Raw genomic sequence first — 23,543 nt, 5'->3', positions numbered from 1 at the left:
ACGTCATTCAGGCTGCCTGCCTGAAAGTTTTGACGTTCCGGTTTACTCTACCAGATAGCAGGAAAACCGTACCGGTACTCTATTGAGCGACTTATGGCCGAGCTTTTTTTTTTTCGAGTAAATATCAAATATATCACCAGAAATCTTTACATATCAACATCATATGGCATGGAGTATCGAATGGATTTATTTCCTCCCTTCAAACATCCTACTACCTTAGCCAGGTTTGAGCCTGCTATCTTGCATTCCGGAGACCGACACTCAACCACTGATCCACGGAAGTAGCTACTGGTAGAGAAGTAAATAAAGTCAATAAAGGCGACTTGTTATATAACTGACAAACAACCTTTGTTACTTTTAATTAAGCTTTTGTCAGTTATTTAAACAAATCACCCTTTCCTTTCCTTTTCTTTCTTTCTTTCTTTCTTTCTTTCTTTCTTAGTCTGTTTACCGTCCAGTGTTAGTTTTTTCCCCGGACTCAGCAAGGGATTCCATCTCTACCGTCTCTAGGGTAGTGTCCTGGAGCGTGAGACATTTGATTGGGATAGAACCGGGAAGGAGGACCAGTACATCGTCCAGGCGGCCTCACCTGTTATGTTGAACAGGGACCTTGTTGGGGGGATAGGAGGACTGGAAGGGACAGGCAAGAAAGAGGGAAGGAAGCGGCCGTGGACTTAAGTTAGGTACTATCCCGGCATTTCCCTGGAGAAGAAGCGGAAAACTACGGAAAACCACTTCGTGGATGGTTGGGGCGGGAATCGAACCCCTTCTACTCATTAGACCTCCCGAGGCTGGAATCGAACCCGAACCTTCAGGGGTGGCAGTTAATCACACTAACCACTACAATAATTATTGCTTTTATAATCTAAATTGATCACTTGTCATTTGGAGACTGCCGCTTGACTGAAGAGATGACGTGTAGAACTCACCACAATGTGATGTAAACGTGAAGTCGTTTGATGGCGGAGTGCCCACCAACAGGACATGGGCACTCCTCCAGTCGCTCCCCACGCACATTGTTAATTAACTGCAAAGGTCTAACAGCGGGTCATGTTATAACATGGTCGAGCCAGACAGTTGTATAGCAAACAGGTGTACATGCGCTAAATAGCCCTTGTTTTAACTGTACGACTTGCAGAACAGTGGTAACTTGTAGCTACCGTAGCATCTAGAGTGTGGAAGAAGAAATGAGGCGTTGAGTATACAAAAGGATATTTTGCGGGGTTCTTTCTTTCATTCTGATGACTTGGCCCTCTTCTTCATAACCACGTATTTCACACTTGGTCCTCATACATTTTCTTGCTGTTGAGGATCCAACCAGCCTTCAGGCTAAGGACTGAACATACGCATACATACCTTTTTACCCTCCAGGGTTGGTTTTTCTCTCGGACTCAGCAAGGCATTCCACCTCTACCACCCCGTCCGGCTCCATGGCTTAATGGTTAGCATGCTGGCCTTTCGTCACAGGGGTCCCGGGTTCGATTCCCGGCAGGGTCTGGAATTTAGACCATCATTGGTTAATTTCGCTGGCACTGGGGCTGTGTGTACAGTATGTGTCGTCTTCATAATCATTTCATCCTCATCATGATGCGCAGGTCGCCTACGGGTGTCAGTTCAAAAGACCTGCACCTGGCGAGCCGAACATGTCCTCAGACACTCCCGGCACTAAAAGCCATACGCCATTTCATTTCTACCACCCCAAGAGAGTGTCCTGGAGCATGAGATATTTGGTCGGGGATACAACTGGGCAGGAGGACCAGTACATCGCCCAGGTGGCCTTACTTGCTATGCTGAACAGGGACATTGTGGGGGCAGGGGGGGATGGGGAGATTGCAAGGGATGGGCAAGGAAGAGCGAACGAAGCGGCCGCGGCCTTAACTTAGGTGACTAAGAAAACGGAAAACCACTTCGAGCGTGGCTGAGGTGGAAATCGAACCCCCTCTACTCAGATAACCTCCCGAGGCGGAGTAGACCCCGTTCCAGTTCTCGTACCACTTTTCAAATTTCGTGGCAGAGCCGGGAATTGAACCCGAACCTCCAGGGGTGGTAGTTAATCACAATAAACACTACACCACAGAGAAGGACGATTACCTTTTAACTTCATCAAATGAAAGTCAAACAGTATCAGGTTTTCTACCAGTCGCATTGAACTATTCAGCTCAACGTACCCAAAGGCCAAAGTACAACAAATAGCATTCTGCCACTAAAATTCATGAACTGCTCCTGCTCCCTGCTTCACAGCCTACACCACTGTAGAGAGAGCAAACGAATATCGATATATCGGAAATATCGATGTTTTGAGATGGATATATCGATATATCGACATCGATTTTTGAGGTCCGATATATTGTCGATATCGATATTTTGTGCCCAATATATCGATATTTCTGTCTAATTTAATACTTTTGGCTACGATTTTATTATTTTTCAGACCTTTTCAATATTTGCACGCTACAGTTAGGAAATTTGAATTATCATTTCTCAGTTCACTTCGGTGAATCCAGTAATAAATGAAATGGCGTATGGCTTTTAGTGCCGGGAGATCCCAGGACGGGTTCGGCTCGCCAGGTGCAGGTCTTTTGATTTGACACCCGTAGGCGACCTGCGCGTCGTGATGAGGACGAAATGATGATGAAGACAACACATACACCCAGCCCCCGTGCCAGGGAAATTGACCAATGATGGTTAAAATTCCCGACCCTGCCGGGAATCGAACCCGGGACCCCTGTGACCAAAGACCAGCACGCTAACCATTTAGTCATGGAGCCGGAGAATACAGTGATAATATCACAACTCATTCATCGTGCATACCTTGTATGCATAGCTTTAAATGTTAGTTAAGCAATACTTGAGCATTATAGCGACCTGTCCCATCAGAGAGACTGTTTTCAAAGGCCGGTAACACCATCAGGGAAAAGAGAAACTGATTAAATGGCAAACTGTTCTTTCTAAATGGCTTACCTAACAGGTATTGGAAATTGACCGAAGATCATTATCATGGTTCTTTCACGAACAAATGGAATTGCAGTGCTGAGGAAGAAGTTGAGAAGAAAATGTTTTATTATTTTATAGAGCTCTCAGAATTATCAGATATAGACCCTACTTCGTACACAAATTATACGTTTGTAGTTTTTTCATATGGTTTTTAGCTCCTTAGTAGACACCTTACATATACTGTTTTCCCATGTGTTACGGAGTTATCCGTGGTAGGCGGAGGTGAAAGAAGGTGCGGGCTGGAATGGGTCTAACTACAAGTGCGAAAGATGAATTTAAAAGTTAAATAAAAGTTATATTTTCAATAGACAACAAGAGTTAACAAAATTGTACATAGAATTTGAAAACTTAACAAGTCAACGACAAGCCAAAATCAGGTACAAGGAAATCACACTGTTTAGGGGGTTATTACAAGATCTTGGCTTCGAGCCCCAAGTATAATTTCTGAGCTCTCAGCTCACAAACACAAAATACCAAAGGGCAGAAAACCCTTAATTACATGGAGCATTAGCTCCCGACTTTACATCTCAAGCCTCGCTAAGGCACTTTTACCACAACACCATAAAGAGCTGACCAGCTCTCGATCTTTCAAGCCTATTTAAGAGGCCATAAACTAACTTTACACTAACTGCCCTCAAGGCACACTTACAGCGAAACAGGGGTATCTTGTACCCAACCTACAGGGCCTTCGCATGAAGAAAAAGAAAAAAACAACAGGTTAAGTTACTGGCCCAAAGTACAGAGAGAACTGGAGGCGTGAACTTGCACTCCTAAATACACATTTTAAAACCTAAGTGGCGCTAGGCCGATCACACAGGGGCTAATCCCAATCTATGGAGGTGACTAGTATACAAGATAAATTTAACACATTAAGAAGGAAGAGAAAAACGGTTATGAAAACATAGTCACCTCAAATTCAAAATGAAGAGGAGCTCGAGAGGGTAAAGCACTCTCTATCCCCGAATTAAAGTTCAAGAAAACTGAAGTTTACCAGGAAAAGGGTTTACATGTTTAATAGGTTACATATTAAAGGTTTTGAACCCTCCCCGAGAGTTAGACTGCTGTGCTAGCAAGTAATAAAGATGCTAAAAGGCCATTACCTTGTTGAAGATCTGCTGTCTGAAGAACGAGGAGCTTCCCGCCCCCTGCTACATATTCACACACTGAGTTAGATGTTATACTAGTGGCCCAGAGACAAGAAAATCAGCAGTTTTATACCCTCGTGGAAAATTCGAGACCTCTGAAGAATGAGTAGCCACACCCCCTCAACTTTTTTGGATAGCTTAGAGCTACATATCCATATCGAAGAAGACATACATGATTGGCTGAGAATTAATTAAAGAAATTCGCTGTTGGCTAAGTTCAAACCTGGCGGAAGGAAGGATTAATATTGCCAACCCAAAAATAAAAGAACAAAATTTAGTAAAGACAACAACTTTTGAATACAAAATTTCTTCAAGAAGGTTCATTCCTTTGCACCAGAGTGCATGATCATAGTTTTTGGTAGAGACATCTGTTAGAGAATGTCCACACTTCTTGATCAATGATAAACAAAAACACATCAAAATTCACACAAAGCCATCTTCGGAGAAACTGTTGAGTTAATACAGTTTTTTAAAGTTCAGGCTTTCTCCTGTAGAGGAGTTTCAATTGGCGCAATATTTGAACTAGCGGCGTGGAGGTGTACCGCCCGGTACAATATGTATCATAACTTCTTTTGGCTGTAAATGTTTTTATACTATGTCATTGTAGTGAAAAAGTCATGTTACTTGGTCATTGTTTTAAACTTGTTTTCTGATGTGTGTCAAGATTTATTAAACCTAATAAATCCTTTAATCAGTGTGTTAAATGTAAAACTAGACTTACAATAATGGATAATAGTACCAATATTTTAAAAACATGTATATATCGGCGATGTATCGATATTTTGAAGACCGATATTTCAATTACATCGATATTTTAATACCGATGTATCGAAAAACCGATATATCAATACTTTGAAAAGCTTTGCTCACTATACACCAGCATTTGGAAGGGGATGGATGTACAGTACACATTCTGCAGGGGATTACACCATTCTGAAGGGGGTTCCCTTCTAATAGGAATTCCCATTTCGGAGGAGATTTGTCAAGGTATAGTTCGTTACTCATTGGGTTAATGTGAGCAGACTATTGAGTGATTTAAATGGGCTAATTCTGCAGTAACATAAAACAGTTAAGTTCTAGCAGTAATTAGAATTACATATCGCTAAAAATAACCAGATGGTTAATTTAAATAATGCTCGCTAACGCAATCATACACAGCTAAAATTCCCAGTCCGGCCGTGAATGGAACACGAGGCCCTCTAAACGAAAGGTCACTGCACTTAACGTTCAACCAGAGCGCCAGACTAGGGTATACAGTAATATTCTGGGAGAGATTTTCGTAAGCAAAATCGACTAGAATCAATGGAATTATAGAATTTCGATCTCAATATCATACAAATCGGATAACCCTTTCCCATCTGACCCACACAATCGTGAAAACTAGACTTTAAAAAGTATAGTGCACTAACGAGTAGCTTTTACGGGGTCATCCCGGACTGCAATTACTGCGAATGTTCGCAGAATATGTTTCTATTGTTTCTATTATTATAGTTGGGCAGCAGGTGCCAGACATAGAATTTGTCGATAAAAAAGTAGAACCAAAACTCGCTGTGTAAACTGTAATGTCAACCTGCAACTCTCCAACGAAAACAACCGTTTAAAATGTTCATCACACGCGTGTAGTATTAAGAAATGGCCTGCTAGAACCAGGTTAAAAAGAACACGACAGGATACTTTTCATATATTTATTTATTTACTTATTCATTTATTTTTAATCCGTTAACCCTCCAGGGTTGTTTCTTTTCTCTCGGACTCAGCGAGGGATTCAACCTCTACCACCTCAAGGGCAGTGTTCTGGAGTGAGACATTTGGTGGGAGATACAGCTGGGGAGGAGGATACAGAGGCAGATATTTTTCATATGAATGCCTCCAATAATGTTTAGAAGTGTCAGCACTAAAATTTGTTGTCAGTGGAATTCCCTCCCCCAAGTATTAAAATTATTAATATATTTCATCCTTTTGTGTCAGATAATGGGAATCTTGCTCAATGAATACGCAACAAGCAGGACTGTGCTGGTACCTTTCCGGAACACGTATGGCCGGCAGATTTTAAAAAAAGTATTTTTGTCTCTTCCGAACATTGTACTGTTGATCGCAACTGCGAACTCACTGCATTAGCTTTGCTGCACCTTAATTCAATCTCACATACTATACTACTGTCCTGAGAGAATACACACCCTAAATACTTGAAATGATCTACCTGTTCCAGCTTTGTATTCCCTACCTGGCATTCAATTCTCTTAGGTGTCTTACCTACTGTTATCACTGTAGTCTTGCAAAGGCTAACTTTCATATCATACTCATTGCACCATTTTCCAAGTTCCAAGATATTAGACTCTGGGTTTCAGCACAATCTACCATTACGACCAAGTCGATGCAGTTTTTAAAGAAAAAGATCAGCTAAATGTTTTTCAAATGGAAAAAGAATAGGACTTGCACACGGTTGTGGATGAGACTTTGAGAGGGACGAAATATGCTTTTTCGGATTTGTACTGGAGGTAGTCTATGTTATATCACATGGACAGGTAATTCTATTCCAAACATACTCTAAGCATGACGCCATTGATAGTGGTATACGGCAAGAGTTAATGAGTAAATTCTCTGCTTCATCATTTCCAGGAAAACATGGATGAGACGTTAGAAGAAGAAGGTCCGTTCCAGGTGGAGCATTCTGACACTCTTGGAAGGTAAGGATTGCCCGTTTTAGTCAAGATTGTATTCTGTTGCTCGTACCATTGTCGATAAGCATATCTCCTACGTGTGCATGATATAAGCTCAGATGTAGTATTTTACAGTCCCGAATATCCCAATAGTAACTGACTCCAGCTGAGCCTAGTACTGAAAGGACACAATATTTTTTTTCTTAAGTACAGTAACTAACACAAGGAGAGCCAATTATCTCCGAAACGCATGCGCAGTGATAATTTCATAGGGAGACAGCTAGGGATATTCACTTTGTTGCGAGGGGCAATAGCGGCGATTAGGCAATAAATAAATAAATAATAAATAAATAAATAAATAAATAAATAAATAAATAAATAAATAAATAAATAAATAAATAAATAAATAAATAAATAACTGGTACCCTTCCTCACAGCACATGAAAATTCTCGACTCCTTGTTATGGTTCTATACAAATCTGTTAGCCGCAACAAACAACATTTCGTGCGTGTTTCCACTTTGTGAATGAAACATATTTTTATTCCACTTTAGCCGGCTGGAACTCGGAATTATTAAAAAAAAAAGAAGAAGCAATATGTACAAGCCCCGTTGTCTTATCAGCTAATATTTCCTTTATTTTCTTCTTCTTTGTCGTTTAGGCCTACTGAGGACCACGGGGCTCGTATCTACTCTTGGGTAAAGTTGTTGCTTTCTTCTTCTTCCAATACTCCTTCATTTGCTGACTATGAGCCAGCTTTCTCTCCTCAGTCCACTTAGTTCCTGTAGTCTTCTTACTTGTAAGGGACGTTGGGAAAACTCCGTGTCGGATGGCTTGACGGAACAGTAGTCGGTCATGACTTTGTCCCGGTGGGATATCTAGTTGTTCCATATCTGACTTAACTGACGTGATCCATTTGTTCTTAGAAGCCTTGCCTCTTCCTGTTTCTGTGAATATCCTTTTGGTGAGTCTTTCGGAATCCAGACGGGCCAAGTGTCCATAAAAGGTCAGGCGCCTTTTCCTTATAGACGTGACGATGTCCTCCTGGTGTTCATACAGTTCATTATTATGGCGGATTCTGTAAGTGCCTCCTTCCTCTCTGATTGGTCCTAATATCCTCCTCAGGATCTTCCTCTCTTTTAACTCCAGCTTTCTGAGTGGGCCCTTCCTAGCCATTACAAGGCACTCAGAAGCATACAGAACAGATGGTTTGACTACCGAGTTGTAGTGTCTGAGCTTGAGGTTCTTGGAGAGGCACTTAGATGAATAGATACGGTACTACGACACGAGTGATAAGCCCTTTCAAACTTGGTACATCTGGCATCTATGGCTGGGTTCTCGCTCTGATTCGCAGAGATCCATTCTCCCAAGTACTTAACCGCAGGTACTTTTCGTATGGTAGCGTCTGTGAGAGGAATTGTAGAAGGGGCCTCCTTGATATTGGTCATAAATTCAGTCTTCTGGATGCTGATTTTCAGACCAGTCTTAACTGCTACACAATAAAGACTCTGTAAGTTGTAGGTAGCCTCCTCTATATTGTTTGCCAGTAGAATGAGGTCATCGTCAAAGGCTAGGCACGGGACAATGAGATTGTCTCTCTTGTACCCAAGCTTCAGTCCAGCTCCCGGTGGTAGCATAGTTCTCCATTCTCTAATGATCTTTTCCAGGACACAGTTGAAGAGAATGCAGGAGAGACCATCACCCTGTCTAACTCCTGTTCTGATTGGAAAGCTTTCAGATAGTTCACCTCTGAACCTGACCTTGGACGTCGTGTTCCTCAGAGTGGCTTGAATCAATCGTAGGGTCTTCCCATCCAGACCAAGTTCCCATAGTATGGAGAAAAGGGTGTCTCTGTCCACAGAGTCATAAGCTTTCTGAAAATCTACTAGGACCACCACCCAGGGATGTCCACCTCGGCTTTTGTAATTGAGAACTGTCTTAAGATTGTGTATCTGTTCTGGACAAGATCTAGTCTTACGGAAACCAGCTTGGTATTCACCTAACTGTGAGTCTAGCTGTGTGGTGACTCTATTAAGCAGGGCTACAGAGAGGATCTTGTAGGTAATTTGTAACAAGGAAATACCTCTATAATTGTTGAGATCTGTCTTACTTCCCTTCTTGTGGAGGGGGTGAATCACGGCAGACGTCCATCCTTCGGGTAGGGACTCTGTTGTCCATATGTCCTTTATGATTTGATGGATGCTCTCCAAAGACTGGTCATCTGCATGTTTCCACATCTCGGCAACTATGCCGTCTTCACCTGAAGCCTTGTTGTTCTTGAGACCAGCGATGATGTCCTTTATTTCTTCTCTCGTAGGTGGTTGAGAATCAGGGTTCCTGTGTGAAGGCTCATGGAAAATAAGCTTTTCTTTAGGTTCCTCTGCGTTTAGTAGCTTCTGGAAATAATCTGCAAGAGTTTTGGTGCAGTCTTTATTGTTCAGTTGAAGTTTTCCATCTGGCCCGTGGAGGATGAGGGTAGGAGCTGTGTACTGGGTCGTTTGCTTCTTAAGTCCTTTGTACAGGTCTCTTGAGTTGTTTCTCTGAAAATTATTTTCAGCCTCTTGCATTAGGCTCCTGAGGTAATTTCTCTTGGCACTGCGGATGGTGTTAGCTGTAGCTTTTCTTTGCATGAGGAAGGCTTCATAATTGGCTTCAGTTTTATGTTGGTTCCACCTAGTCCAGGCTTTACGCCTTTCTTCTATAGCCTCATCACACTTTGAACTCCACCATGGGTGTTTGCCTTTGGTTGATGAGGCAGGGATAGTTTCTTGAGCGGCATCCAGCAACGCCTTTTGTAAGGCAGGCCATCCTTCTTTCTCTGTATTCTTCCTGAGGGTATCCTGAAAATCACAATCCTCATCGTGCAGTCGCAGAGTGTTGAACCTGGGTATCTTACGACTACTTTGGAGAATTGGTATTTTTCTAAAGGGTTGCATATTAATCTTAACAAGTGAAAGGTAGTGATCAGAATCTATGTTGGCTCCTCGTAATACCTTGACGTTCTGTATGTCTGTATGATGTTGCCGTGACTCAGGCGGCAACACGCCGGCCTCTCACCGCTGGGTTCCATGGTCACTCCATATTAGATTTGTGCTGGACAGAGCGGAGGTGGGACAGGTTTTTCTCCGGTTACTCCGGTTTTCCCTGTCATATTTCATTCCAGCAACACTCTCCAATGTCATTTCATTTCACCTGTCAGTCATTAACCATTCCCCCAGAGGAGTGCGACAAGCTTCCGTAGCCGGCACAATTCCCATCCTCGCCGCTAGATGGGGCTTCATTTATTACATTCCTGGCTCGGTTAAATGACTGGAAACAGGCTGTGGATTTTCATTATCATAGTTATTAGCGGAAATACGCACAAAATGTCGTTCGTCGCGGCTAACCGATTTGTATAGAGTCATAGCAAGTAGTGGAGAATTTGCATGTGCTGTAAGGAAGGATACCATGTTGTTGTTTTTCTTCTTTTTTTTCTGCGAAGGTCATGGACGCTGAGGTATGATTCACCTACTTGATTCACGCGCATTCGTCAGTCTGGCAGTCTCTTTAGTGTCTGTTACTTTTTTTTTTTTTTTTTTAATCACTACTGATCTGCATTTAGGGCAGTCGCCCAGGTGGCAGATTTCCTATCTGTTGTTTTCCTAGCCTTTTCTTAAATGATTGCAAAGAAATTGGAAATGTATTGAACATTTCCAATTAGTGTGTAGTCAAATGCTGAATGATTTTTAACTCTATATAATTGTAATACGTGAGTAATATTGTTCCTTTGGTGAAAGTTTTATTGTATAACTAGCAAGATATCCGTGCTTCGCTACGGTATTATACTGAAATTTATAATTTAATGCTTATTGTTTTAGATATATAATCCGCGAAAATTCGCGATCTGACTCGTTTTCTGCGAGAATCCACCAAAATTCCCGATCTGACTCGTTTTCTATTATTTTACAACACGTTTCCTCCCATTTTTCAATCTTCCTTTCCAGCAATCGATTTCGTACTTCCCGCGCTATGCTCAGGTATTCCTCCTGGTCAGTCGGATTCGTAAATCTTTGCCATCTTTTCCTTTAATCATTTTTAATATGGATAAAATCCTTCAGGAGATCCGGCGTGGTGTCATATTGGGTGCCTTGGCGGCACTGAACCCGCGGCCGGACTGTATTCTTAGGCATTACCCGTCCAGGAGCCGTTACCAGCGCGGTCCGAACATTTGACGACGGTCCGGAACATTATTATTATTATTATTATTATTATTATTACTATTATGTCTTGCTAGAATGGCTGATGACAGGGAAAACCGGAGTATCCGGGGAAAAACCTGTCCTGCCTCCGTTTTGTCCAGCACGAATGTCACATGGAGTGACCGGGATTTGAACCACGGAACCCAGCTGTGAGAGGCCGGCGCGCTGCCGCCTGAGCAACGGAGGATCCTTATAAGTACATTAATAACAGTAAAATCAATTGGTCTCACCTCCTTTTACACCCCACCGCCGTTAAGTTTATTTACCGCCACCCCCCCCCCCCCCCAAAAAAAATTAAAAGAAGGCTTGTTTATTTATGTTTAAGGGAGATTCCAAACACCAATGTTCACGTCTATTACCTTCAGTTTTGAGATATAAGTTTCCCCATAAAAGTAATTTACTTTTTTCACTTCATTTCACAGTACTCCCCCCCCCCCCCCTAAGTGAACTTTCCCACAAAAAATACTTGTTTCTTTAATAGTAAAGGATCTTCTAAATACCAATTATCACGACTCTAACTTCTTCAGTTTTTGATTCATGTGTCCTCATGAAAGGAATTCAACTCCTTTACACTCCCGCCCTCCAAGATGGTTTCCCGCCCAAAACCCCGTTTTTCTTTGTTTTTAAAGGAGATCCAAATGCGAATTTTCACGTCTGTAACAACTTTAGTTTTTATTAGATGTATGTATTCTCATACAATTAAGCCAATTAATTTTTCAATTCTTTCACACACACACACACACACACACACACACACACACCGCTTCATAGGAATTTAAGAGAATACGTGTTTCTTTACTTTTAAAGCAGATTGAAAATATCAAATTTCACGTCTGTAACATCTTCATTTTTGATATATCAGTAGCCTAATTAAAAGACTTCAACACCATTTTCAGTCACTTTTACCCCCCACCACCACCACCAACACCACCACCACCACCACCACCACCACCCAAGTGATATTTCCGAAAACTAAAAATACACGTTTCTTTATGTTTTATAGAGATAAAAAATACCATTCTTCACTTCTGTAACATGTTAATTTTTTTTAGATATACTGTAAAAATTCTCATTTAAAAATTTCACCCCTTTTGAGTTCCCCTTAAGTGAAGTTTCCAAAAACAAATCACCTATGTTTCTTTACATTTACAGGAGATTCCAAACACCCACATTTTACGTCTGTAACATTTTACGTTTCCGAGATATTCTGTAGATATAGTCTTTCAAAAAATTCACCCCAATTTGTCACTCCTGTTTAACCGCCATTAATTGGATTTTCCAAAAACTAAAAAATACGTGTTTCTTTATTTTTAAAGGAGATCCCATATACAAATTTTCAGTTCTGTAATATCTTTCGTTTCTGACATATATGTATCCTCATTAAAGGCATGCAACCCATTTTTCACCCTTTTACACCCCTCCTATTGGGATTTACAGGAAACAAAAAAAAACGTGTTCCTTTATTTTTAGAGGAGATTCTAACTACCAATTTTTACATCTGTAAATTTTAAAGTTTTAAGATGTAGACACACTCATTTTAAAAAATTCACCCCCCTTTTCACCCCCCAATATTTGGATTTTCCAAAAACGAAAAAATACGCGTTTCTTTACTTTTAAAGTAGATCACAAATACCAATTTTCAGGTCTGTAATATCTTCAGGTTCTGAAATATAAGTAGCCTCGTTAAAGGCATTCAACTCATTATTCACCCTTTTACACCCTTCCTATTGGGATTTTCCGAAAACAAAAAATACGTGTTTCTTTATTTTCAAAGGAGATTCTAAATACCAATTTTCACATCTATAACCTTTAAAAGTTTTGAGATATAGATACACTCATTTTAAAATATTACCCCCTTTTCACCCCCTTCCCTTAATTGGATTTTCCAGAAACAAAAAAATACGTGTTTCTTTATTTTTAAAGGAGATCAAAAACACCGATTTTCAGGTCTGTAATATCTACAGTTTCTGAGATATAAGTAGCCTCATTAAAGGCATTCAACCCTTTTTCCACCCCTTTTCACTCTTCCTATTGCGATTTTCCGAAAACAAAAAAATACGTGTTTCTTTATTTTTAATGAAGATACTAAATACCAGTTTTTACATCTGCAAACTTTAAAAGTGTGGAGATATAGATTCACTCATTTTAAAAATTCACCCCCTTTTCACCCTCTCATTAATTGGATTTTCCAAAAACAAAAAAATACGTGTTTCTTTATTTTTAAAAGAGATCAAAATTACCAATTTTCATGTCTGTAATATCTTCAGTTTCTGAGATATAAGTACCGGTATCCTGATTGAAGGCATTCAACTCATTTTTCCCTATTTTCACCCTTTTTCACCCCTCCTATTGGGGTTTTCAGAAAAAAAAGATACGTGTATCGTTATTTTAAAAGAAGATTCTAAATACCAATTTTTACATCTGTAAACTTTTAAAGTTTTGAGATATAGATACACTCTTTTTAAAATTTCAACCCCCTTTTCACCCCCTTAGCGACGGAATATCGAAAAATCCTCTCTTAGCGAGCACCTACATCTTAATATGAATATATTCCCAAAACTTCATTTCTTTATGTCCAGTAGTTTTGTCTCGGCGATGATGAATCAGTCAGTCAGTCAGTCAGTCAGTCAGGACAAGTTATTATATATATATAGATGTTGAATCAAAATCTCAAAAACTACCATTATTACCGAACTTAAGTTGGAAAACTGTCAAACTTTATCTCTCTGTCAAAATTTGCTCAGAGGGCATCAAAAAACTTACCATTTTGTAGCTTTTTTTCTTTCGGTTTCCATGTGTATACCCCCCGCCCGCTATATCCCACAAACCCGGGTAATTTTTTGTTGCCTACATTCCCCCCTCCCCACTTCTAATTCCCAATCGCCGCTACTGGTGAGGGGTCTTCCGGCACTACACTTCAGGGATAAGTCTATAGAGACTCCTATGTTTCTTGCTTTGAATTTTTGGTGATGTTTTCTTCTTGGAGCTTCCAGATCTCGGTGATAATACCATCTTCTCCTGCTGCTCTGTTATTTTTCGTTTGTTTTATGATTTCCTCTATCTCTTCTATTGTGGGTGGATTAGAATCGGGTTGGATGTAGTTTTTGAAATGTTAGTTTCTTGCAATTGAGAAGTTTATCAAAGTAATGTTTGAGAATTTTACAGTTTCCTTTCGTGTTTGTTTCCAGGGATCCATCTGTTGTTCGGAAGCAGAGGCCAGGAGGTTGATAGCCCTTAATATTTTCTTTGAAAGTTCTCTAAAAATTTATTGTGTTATTTCTCTTGAAACCTTCCTCAATTTCTTTTGGTCTGTTGTTGTCGTATGCTCGTTTTTCTCTTCTGATTTCCTTCGATGATTGTTTCTGAACTAAGTGAAATTTCTTCCATGTTTCTGATGTTCTGTTACTGCTGAACTTCTCCCAACGGCTTGATCACAAATTACGTTCCACCATCTACGTTTTCGTTTTCTAGGAGGTTGTCCGCAGCGCATTGCCTTCTGAACTGTCTTCGCAAGATCTGTCCAAGTGCCTGTTAAATGCCTATGAATTTCTTCAACTTTTTTTTTTTTTTTTTACGTCGCTTCAACGATTTTATCCCTGTTTATCTTCAAGTTTTCCGGATCAGGTTTGACTATTTTGTTTTGCGCTGTCTTTTTCTGTCTTGGGATTGGCCAAATCTTAACTTGTAGTAAATAATGATCAGACTGGAAGAATCCTTTACACGTTCTGACATTTAAAATTTCCCGCGTATTTTTCTTGGAAATGGCCACATGATCAATCTGGAATTCTCCCCGCACTGTGTTGGGTGCTTTCCATGTTGTAAGTTTTCGTCTTGGCTGTAGTGTTTATTGTGATTAATTACCACCCCTGGAGGTTCGGGTTCAATTCCCGGCTCTGCCACGAAATTTGAAAAGTGGTACGAGAACTGGAGCGGGGTCTACTCCGCCTCGGGAGGTTATCTGAGTAGAGGGGGTTCGATTTCCACCTCAGCCACCCTCGAAGTGGTTTTCCGTTTTCTTAGTCACCTAAGTTAAGGCCGCGGTCGCTTCGTTCCCTCTTCCTTGCCCATCCCCCCTGCCCCCACAATGTCCCTGTTCAGCATAGCAAGTGATTGTGATTTAATATATTCTAGTGAGTACGTTAATATAAAAATACAGATGCTTATAAAATGTACTGCATGATTTTTTCCTATTCCATAAAAAATAATGGCAGAAAAGTTAAAATGTCCGATACCTCCAGACATTCCCCTAATAATAATAATAATAATAATAATAATAATAATAATAATAATAATAATAATAATAATAATAATAATAATAATAATAATGGCGGAGGTAGACAGTCGTCTGTAGATTTGGTGCATCGTACCTCTATTTGTGGATGGGAACTGTACTGTATTTGTGCCTTCCTGACAGTGTTTGTGACGATGTGGCATGTGTTGAGTGTAAGTTGATGTTATCTGATGGATCTGAGATCATTTAGTGTTGGGTTTTGGTACAAATGTTTTGTACCTTTTGTGCCCTGAGTGTCAGCCATCTTGCTTTGCCGACAGTCCATAGACAACAATACTTAGAGAGAAACTCGAGACGGACTTATTCTAGCTCGTTGGTATACTATATTTGCCCTAAGTGTCAGCCATCTTGTTTTACTTGCAATCCCAGCCATGGAAACCATGAAGAAGACAGGCACTCTACATCACTCACCAGCGTTGCATTGTCATGGAATTTAAACGTCTCGGTGCCATTATAATGGACGTAATGATTTGATAATGCATTCATCCGCATTCATATGGTCAATGTTCTGTCAAATTTATTGTAGTGTAACTTTATCAAGACCAAGATTTGCATTGTAGTGTAGATTTTATCGAGCATTTTTCTACGTATATTATTATTATTCAACATCAAGACTCAGCACACATTCGCACAAACAAAAATGGGGTACACCTCATAAAATATTATCAAAATTTTAACCCCGAAATTAAATCAACGCAATTGCAAAAGCCAAGACGAAAACCTACAACATGGAAAGCACCCAACACAGTGCGGGGATAATTCCAGATTGATCACGTGGCCATTTCCAAGAAAAATACGCGGGAAATTTTAAATGTCAGAACGTGTAAAGGATTCTTCCAGTCTGATCATTATTTACTACAAGTTAAGATTTGGCCAATCCCAAGACAGAAAAAGACAGCGCAAAACAACATCGTCAAACCTGATCCGGAAAACTTGAAGATAAACAGGGATAAAATCGTTGAAGCGACGTAAACATACATACATACATACATACATACATACATACATACATACATACATACATACATACATACATACATACATAGATTCATTATCATTATCGACTGTTATGCCTTTCAGCGTTCAGTCTGCAAGCCTCTTGAATTTACTAAACGTCGCCAAAATCCTCGATTTGCAACTAGTGTTGTGGCCTCATTTAGTTCGATACCTCTTATCTTTAAATCGTTAGAAACCGAGTCTAACCATCGTCGTCTTGGTCTACCTCTACTTCTCTTACCCTCCATAACAGAGACCATTATTCTCCTAGGTAACCTATCCTACTCCATTCGCCTCACATGACCACACCACCGAAGCCGGTTTATGCGTACAGCTTCATCCATCGTGTTCATTCCTAAATTAGCCTTTATCTCCTCATTCCGAGTACCCTCCTGCCATTGTTCCCACCTGTTTGTACCAGCAATCATTCTTGCTACTTTCATGTCTGTTACTTCTAACTTATGAATAAGATATCCTGAGTCCACCCAGCTTTCGCTCCCGTAAAGCAAAGTTGATCTGAAAACAGACCGATGTAAAGATAGTTTTGTCTGGGAGCTCACTTCCTTCTTAGAGAATACTGTTGATCGCAACTGCGAGCTCACTGCATTAGCTTTACGACATCTTGATTCAATCTCACTTATATTATCAACCTGAGAGAACACACAACCTAAATACTTGAAATTATCGACCTGTTCTAGCTTTGTATCACCAATCTGACATTCAATTCTGCTGAATTTCTTACCTACTGACATCAATTTAGTCTTCGAGAGGCTAATTTTAATACCATACTCATTGCACCTATTTTCAAGTTCCAAGATATTAGACTACAGGCTTTCGGCACAATCTGCCATTAAGACCAAGTCGTCAGCATAGGCCAGACTGCTTACTACATTTCCACCTACCTGAATCCCTCCCTGCCATTTTATCTTTCAGCAGATGATCCATGTAAACTACGAACAGTAAAGGTGAAAGATTACAGCCTTGTCTATCCCCTGTAAGTACCCTGAACCAAGAACTCATTCTACCATCAATTCTCACTGAAGCCCAATTGTCAACATAAATGCCTTTGATTGCTTTTAATAATCTACCTTTAATTCCATAGTCCCCCAGTATGGCGAACATCTTTTCCCTCGGTACCCTGTCATATGCTTTCTCTAGATCTACGAAACATAAACACAACTGCCTATTCCTCTCGTAGCATTTTTCAATTACCTGGCGCATACTGAAAATCAGATCCTGACAGCCTCTCTGTGGTCTGAAACCACACTGGGTTTCATCCAACTTCCTCTCAACTACTGATCGCACCCTCCCTTCCAAGATGCCAGTGAATACTTTGCCTGGTATACTAATCAATGAGATACCTCGATAGTTGTTGCAATCCTTCCTGTTCCCTTGCTTATAGATAGGTGCAATTACTGCTTTTGCCCAATCTGAAGGTACCTTACCAACACTCCATGCCAATTTTACTAGTCTATGAAGCCATTTCATCCCTGCCTTCCCACTATACTTCACCATTTCAGGTCTAATTTCATCTATTCCTGCTGCCTTATGAAAATGGAGTTTATTTACCATACTTTCCATTTCCTCAAGGATAATTTTACCAACATCATTTTCCTCCTCCCCATGAGCTTGGCTGTTCACAAAACCACCAGGATGATTTCCTTTTACAATGAGAAGATGTTCAAAATATTCCATCCACCTCTCCAGTGATTCCCTGGGATCTATTATGAGTTCACCTGAATTACTCAAAACACTGTTCATTTCCTTTTTCCCTCCCTTCCTAAGATTCTTTATTACTGTCCAGAAAGGTTTCCCTGCTGCTTGACCTAGCCTTTCCAGGTTGTTACCAAAATCTTCCCATGACTTCTTTTTGGATTCAACAACTATTTGTTTTGCTCTGTTTCTTTCATCTACATACCAATCCTTGTCTGCCTCGGCCCTTGTTTGGAGCCATTTCTGATAAGCCTTCTTTTTACCTTTATTAGCTGCTCTCACTTCATCATTCCACCAAGATGTTCGCCTTTTCCCATCTTTACACACAGTTGTTCCTAGGCATTCCCTTGCTGTTTCTACTACAGCTTCCCTGTATGCCACCCATTCACTTTCTATATCCTGAACATGCTTACTGTCTACTGTTCGAAACTTCTCACTAATCATATCCATGTACTTCTGTCTAATTTCCTCGTCCTGGAGATTTTCTACCCTTATTCGTTTGCAGACAGATTTCACTTTCTCTACCCTAGGCCTAGAGATACTTAGTTCACTACAGATCAAATAGTGGTCTGCATCATCGAAAAATCCCCGGAAAACTCGTACATTCCTAACAGATTTCCTGAATTCGAAATCTGTTAAGATATAGTCTATTATGGATCTGGTACCCCTAGCCTCCCATGTGTAGCGGTGAATAGCCTTATGCTTGAAGAATGTATTCGTAACAGCTAAACCCATACTAGCACAGAAGTTCAGCAAACACTTCCCATTCCCATTAGCTTCCATATCTTCCCCACATTTACCAATCACCCTTTCGTATCCTTCAGTTCTATTCCCAACTCTCGCATTGAAATCGCCCATTAGCACTATTCTATCCTTGCTGTTGACCCTGACCACGATGTCACTCAATGCTTCATAAAACTTGTCAACATCCTCATCTGCACCCTCACATGGTGAATACACGGACACAATTCTAGTCCTAATTCCTCCAACTGACAAATCTATCCATATCATTCGCTCATTAACATGCCTAACAGAAATTATGTTGCGTGCAATGGTATTCCTGATAAAGAGCCCTACCCCAGACTCTGCCCTTCCCTTTCTAACACCCGTCAAGTACACTTTATAATCTCCTATCTCTTCCTCGTTATCTCCCCTTACTCGAATACCACTTACAACTAGCATATCCAGTTGCATCCTCTTTGCTGACTCAGCCAGTTCTGCTTTCTTTCTTCCATAAGCTCCATTAATATTGATAGCTCCCCATCGAATTCCATTTCGTTCGCCAAGTTGTTGCCAAGGAGTCCCTCGCCTGTCAAATGGGAGTGGGACTCCGTTACTCCCATAGGTCCGAGGCTTGCTTAAAATGTTCTGAGCTCGGTAAATTCATGGAGCAGGATGCTATCCTACTTGCACATAGTCCAAGTGAGGATCTCTCCTCTAATGGGTTATGGACCACGGTGGATTGTATAGTCCTAGCCGCGTGAGCACAAAGAGGACCAGGACTCAGAATATGTCCGAGATGCCCACTCCCATTCCATAGCAACTGGTATCCCGACTCTCAGGACCACTTACTAGGCTACTCAGCCGTTGCCCATGGTTCACGAACTAGGACGTGACTACAGTAACCCACAAACATGATCCATGACGTAAAGCAAATAGCAAACAAAAAAATCGTTGAAGAAATTCATAGGCATTCAACAGACACTTGGACAGATCTTGCGAAGACAGTTCAGAAGGCAATGCGCTGGGGACAACCTCCTAGAAAACGAAAACATAGATGGTGGAACGTAATTTGTGATCAAGCCATTGGGAGAAGTTCAGCAGTAACAGAACATCAGAAACATGGAAGGAATTTCACTTAGTTCAGAAACAATCATCGAAGGAAATCAGAAGAGAAAAACGAGCATACGACAACAACAGACCAAAAGAAATTGAGGAAGGTTTCAAGAGAAATAACACAATAAAATTTACAGAACTTTCAAAGAAAATATTAAGGGCTATCAACCTCCTGGCCACTGCTTCCGAAGAACAGATGGATCCCTGGTAACAAACACGAAAGGAAACTGTAAAATTCTCAAATATTACTTTGATAAACTTCTCAATTGCAAGAAACTAACATTTCAAAAACTACATCCAACCCCGATTCTAATCCACCCACAATAGAAGAGATAGAGGAAATCATAAAACAAACGAAAAATAACAGAGCAGCAGCAGAAGATGGTATTATCGCCGAGATCTGGAAGCTCCAAGAAGAAAACATCACCAAAAAATCCATAAGATTATCACAGAAATTTGTGTCAGAAAAAGTGTCAGAGGAATGGAAATGTGCATTAATCCATCCATTACATAAAAAGGGTGATAATTCTGATCCAAATAATTACAGAGATATTTCGCTGGTACCAGTTACGTACAAAATTTTATCTAAAGTGCTATTAAACAGGCTAGAACCACAAGCAGATCCACAAATAGGGGAATACCAGACAGGCTTCAGAAAATGATCATGTATAGAACAGATCTGGAATTTGAGAACACTTTTGAAAGTCAGACATGCAAGAAACACTGTTGTTACCTTTGTGGACTTTGAAAAAGCGTTCGACTCCATAGACAGACAGAGGCTCTTTGACGTACTGGAAGAATATGGCGTTTACATAAAAACCAGAGCACTTATACAACAGACGCTTACAGACACCACCTCCAAGATCAAGTTCATGGGAGAAATTTCGGAACCCTTCCAGATACATACAGGTGTCCGACAAGGAGACAGGCTCTCACCAATCTTGTTCAACATGGTGTTAGACCAAATTATCAAGCAGTGGGAGGAACAAGTTAACAGAATACAGCTGGGAAGAACACGTGAAACAAAAACAATCATAAAATGTCTGGCATTTGCAGATGACATAGCCATACTCAGCAATAATACAGAGGAGGCAAAGGAAGCACTGGGACGCTTGCATGAAATAGCTGTCGAAACAAGTCTACAGATATATTACGAGAAGATCCAATACATGGAACGGCAGAACAACAATGTGCACACCATGCATACTGTATATGGATTCTTAAAAACAGTCGAAAATTTAAATATTCGGGGGAATACATACAAATAGGAGGATCAAACAAGACGTCTAACATAGAACGAAGGGAAAGCCTCCAGAAAGTATACAAACTCACATGGTCACATTATAATAACAGCACATCAAGACAGGCCAAACTTAGACACTACAAAACAGTCGTACTACCAGAAGCATTGTATGCGTCAGATACGACCACAATTTGAGCATCAGGCATCATAGACAGAACAAATAAAACGTAAAATTCTCAGGAATATTTGGACCAATACACAGAGATGGCATATGGATGAAACTACCTACCGAAAAGCTGTACCACCACACTGACAGACTCACAGACATGATCAGGAAACTGTTCAAGCAAGAAAACAAATTGGTATCATGAAATAGAGGAAGACTTAAGGCAGGTGGGGATCAACAGGCAAATGATAGGAGACAGAAAAGAATTCAAAAACAAAATTAGGAATACAACATTTATAGTAAATGAGAAGAATAAGAAGAAGACAGGAGCATTGTGGACAGAACAAAAGAAACAGGAGCACAGCCAAAGGATGAAGGGAATTTGGGAAGAGAAGAGGAAGAAGGAAAAGAAGTGAAAATTGTGTCATCATGAGATATTCGAGTTCAAACACTATTCAAAAGGGCGAAAATTATATGAATGAATAATAATAATAATAATAGACGTAAACAACTTCATAGCCACACCTCACAAGTAATAATAATAATAATAATAATAATAATAATAATAATAATAATAATAATAATAATAATAATAATAATAATAATAATAATAATAATAATAATAATAATAATAATAATAATAATAACACCTACTAATCGAGCTCGATATTATCAATTTTTACCCATGAGTTTAGAGAATTGTTTCCAAGTTATACTAATCCATTACACACTTGCATCAGCTGTTAATAGTTTACTTCATCTGACATTTATGATATCTAAAATCGGGACTTCTGGCATCCCGAGGGAAAGTTAACCGGGACATGGAACTTCATCGGGTAACCCCGGACAGTTGTTCACCTAGGAGAGACTCAGGTATACTGCCAATGACACTTTTATAGCCCATCAGTGTTTTAGGCCCACCTTTATAGCACAGTATGTACATTAGACTAGAATTGGAGAAGGCGGCTTAGTCTTATCATACTGCAGAATTAAAACGGATAATCCGTGAAAGACTAGTCCGCCTGGTGGTCATGATCGTTACGGCGTCAAGTATATACAATCTGAGACTGTGGTTACCCGGTTCGAGTTCTGTTGGTCGAAAACATTTTCCTATCAGAATGTTGGCCGGCAGGGTAGGCGAGGTGGTGGTGAACAATTTCTAATCACTAGATTGCGTACCTAAAGCATGGATTCAATTCCAAAGCTCTCCGCAGTGTTCATATGAAGTGAGGGCATATGACGCTGATGGTGATTAATCCGTCGGATGGATACATTAAGCCTTTAGCAGAGCCGCTGGTGCTACTCGGCAGGAATAGGCTAAGTAGCGGCACCGGCTTTCGCCGTCTCCCTTCCTACTACTACATATTACGTCATTCATTTCATCTCATTAAACTCCTGTGATGAGGTTGACGCTAAGAAGGGCATCCAGGCGTAAAAACTCGCTACGAAGATTCATTTAACTTCATACCCGATCCCGTAGAGAAACAGGACAAGGCTTGGACACGCAGAATATGTAATAATAATAATAATAATAATAATAATAATAATAATAATAATAATAATAATAATAATAATAATAATAATAATAATAATAATAATACCATTACTGACAACCAAAGGGCAGCCAGGTCCGACAGAATGAAGGAGTTCTGGGAGCGGAAGAAGAAGCTGAAAATATGACTCTTTTTAATACTATTAGATTTTAATGTATATGACTGATTAAACTATGTAAAATAATAATAATAATACTAATAATAATAATAGTTATTGACTTTACGTCCCACTTATTACTTTTACGGTTTTCAGAGACGCCGAGGTGCCGGAATTTAGTCCCGCGGGAGTTCTTTTACTTCTACCGACACGAGGCTGACGTATTTGAGCACGATTAGATGCCACCGGACTGAGCCAGGATCGAAACTGCCAAGTTGGGGTCAGAAGGCCAACACCACAACCCGTCTCAGGCTCTCAGCCCGGCCACGGTCTGTGAAAGACTGTTTCATGACTTTCATGACCACTTTCATGATTCAGTCCTGATCAGAAGTCGATTTGGCAATAACAACCCATTCTATATTCCCGGAAACCATTCCAATACTGTACTGACATTTCGGCACTGCACTGATGTTTTGGCACACAATTGGCTACTTTCCTAGGTTTACCCGTACGTCCCATTAATAAAAGTTCTCTCCTCATATCGCTAGTCACGTTATCATAGGACTATTACGACTTACGAGCTTAATCTCATGTCAGCCTGATGTAATTCCT

At 40.2% G+C, this 23,543-nt stretch overlaps 1 protein-coding gene across 1 annotated transcript in view; it reads left to right on the top strand.

The window, feature by feature from the left end:
- The window catches only part of LOC136857590 (uncharacterized), a 251,892-nt gene that overhangs the window by 160,650 nt on the left and 67,699 nt on the right, over positions 1-23,543 (top strand). Inside the window, exon 9 of the mRNA XM_067136372.2 lies at positions 6,759-6,826. Coding sequence (XP_066992473.2) covers positions 6,759-6,826 — 68 coding nt within the window. The remainder of the gene's footprint in view (positions 1-6,758; positions 6,827-23,543) is intronic.

This window comes from Anabrus simplex, chromosome 1 (genome assembly GCF_040414725.1).
Source record: "Anabrus simplex isolate iqAnaSimp1 chromosome 1, ASM4041472v1, whole genome shotgun sequence".
NCBI classification, from domain to species: Eukaryota; Metazoa; Arthropoda; class Insecta; order Orthoptera; family Tettigoniidae; genus Anabrus; species Anabrus simplex.
The sequence above is the reverse complement of the archived record's forward strand: the minus strand, read 5'-3'. Positions and strand labels throughout refer to the sequence as shown.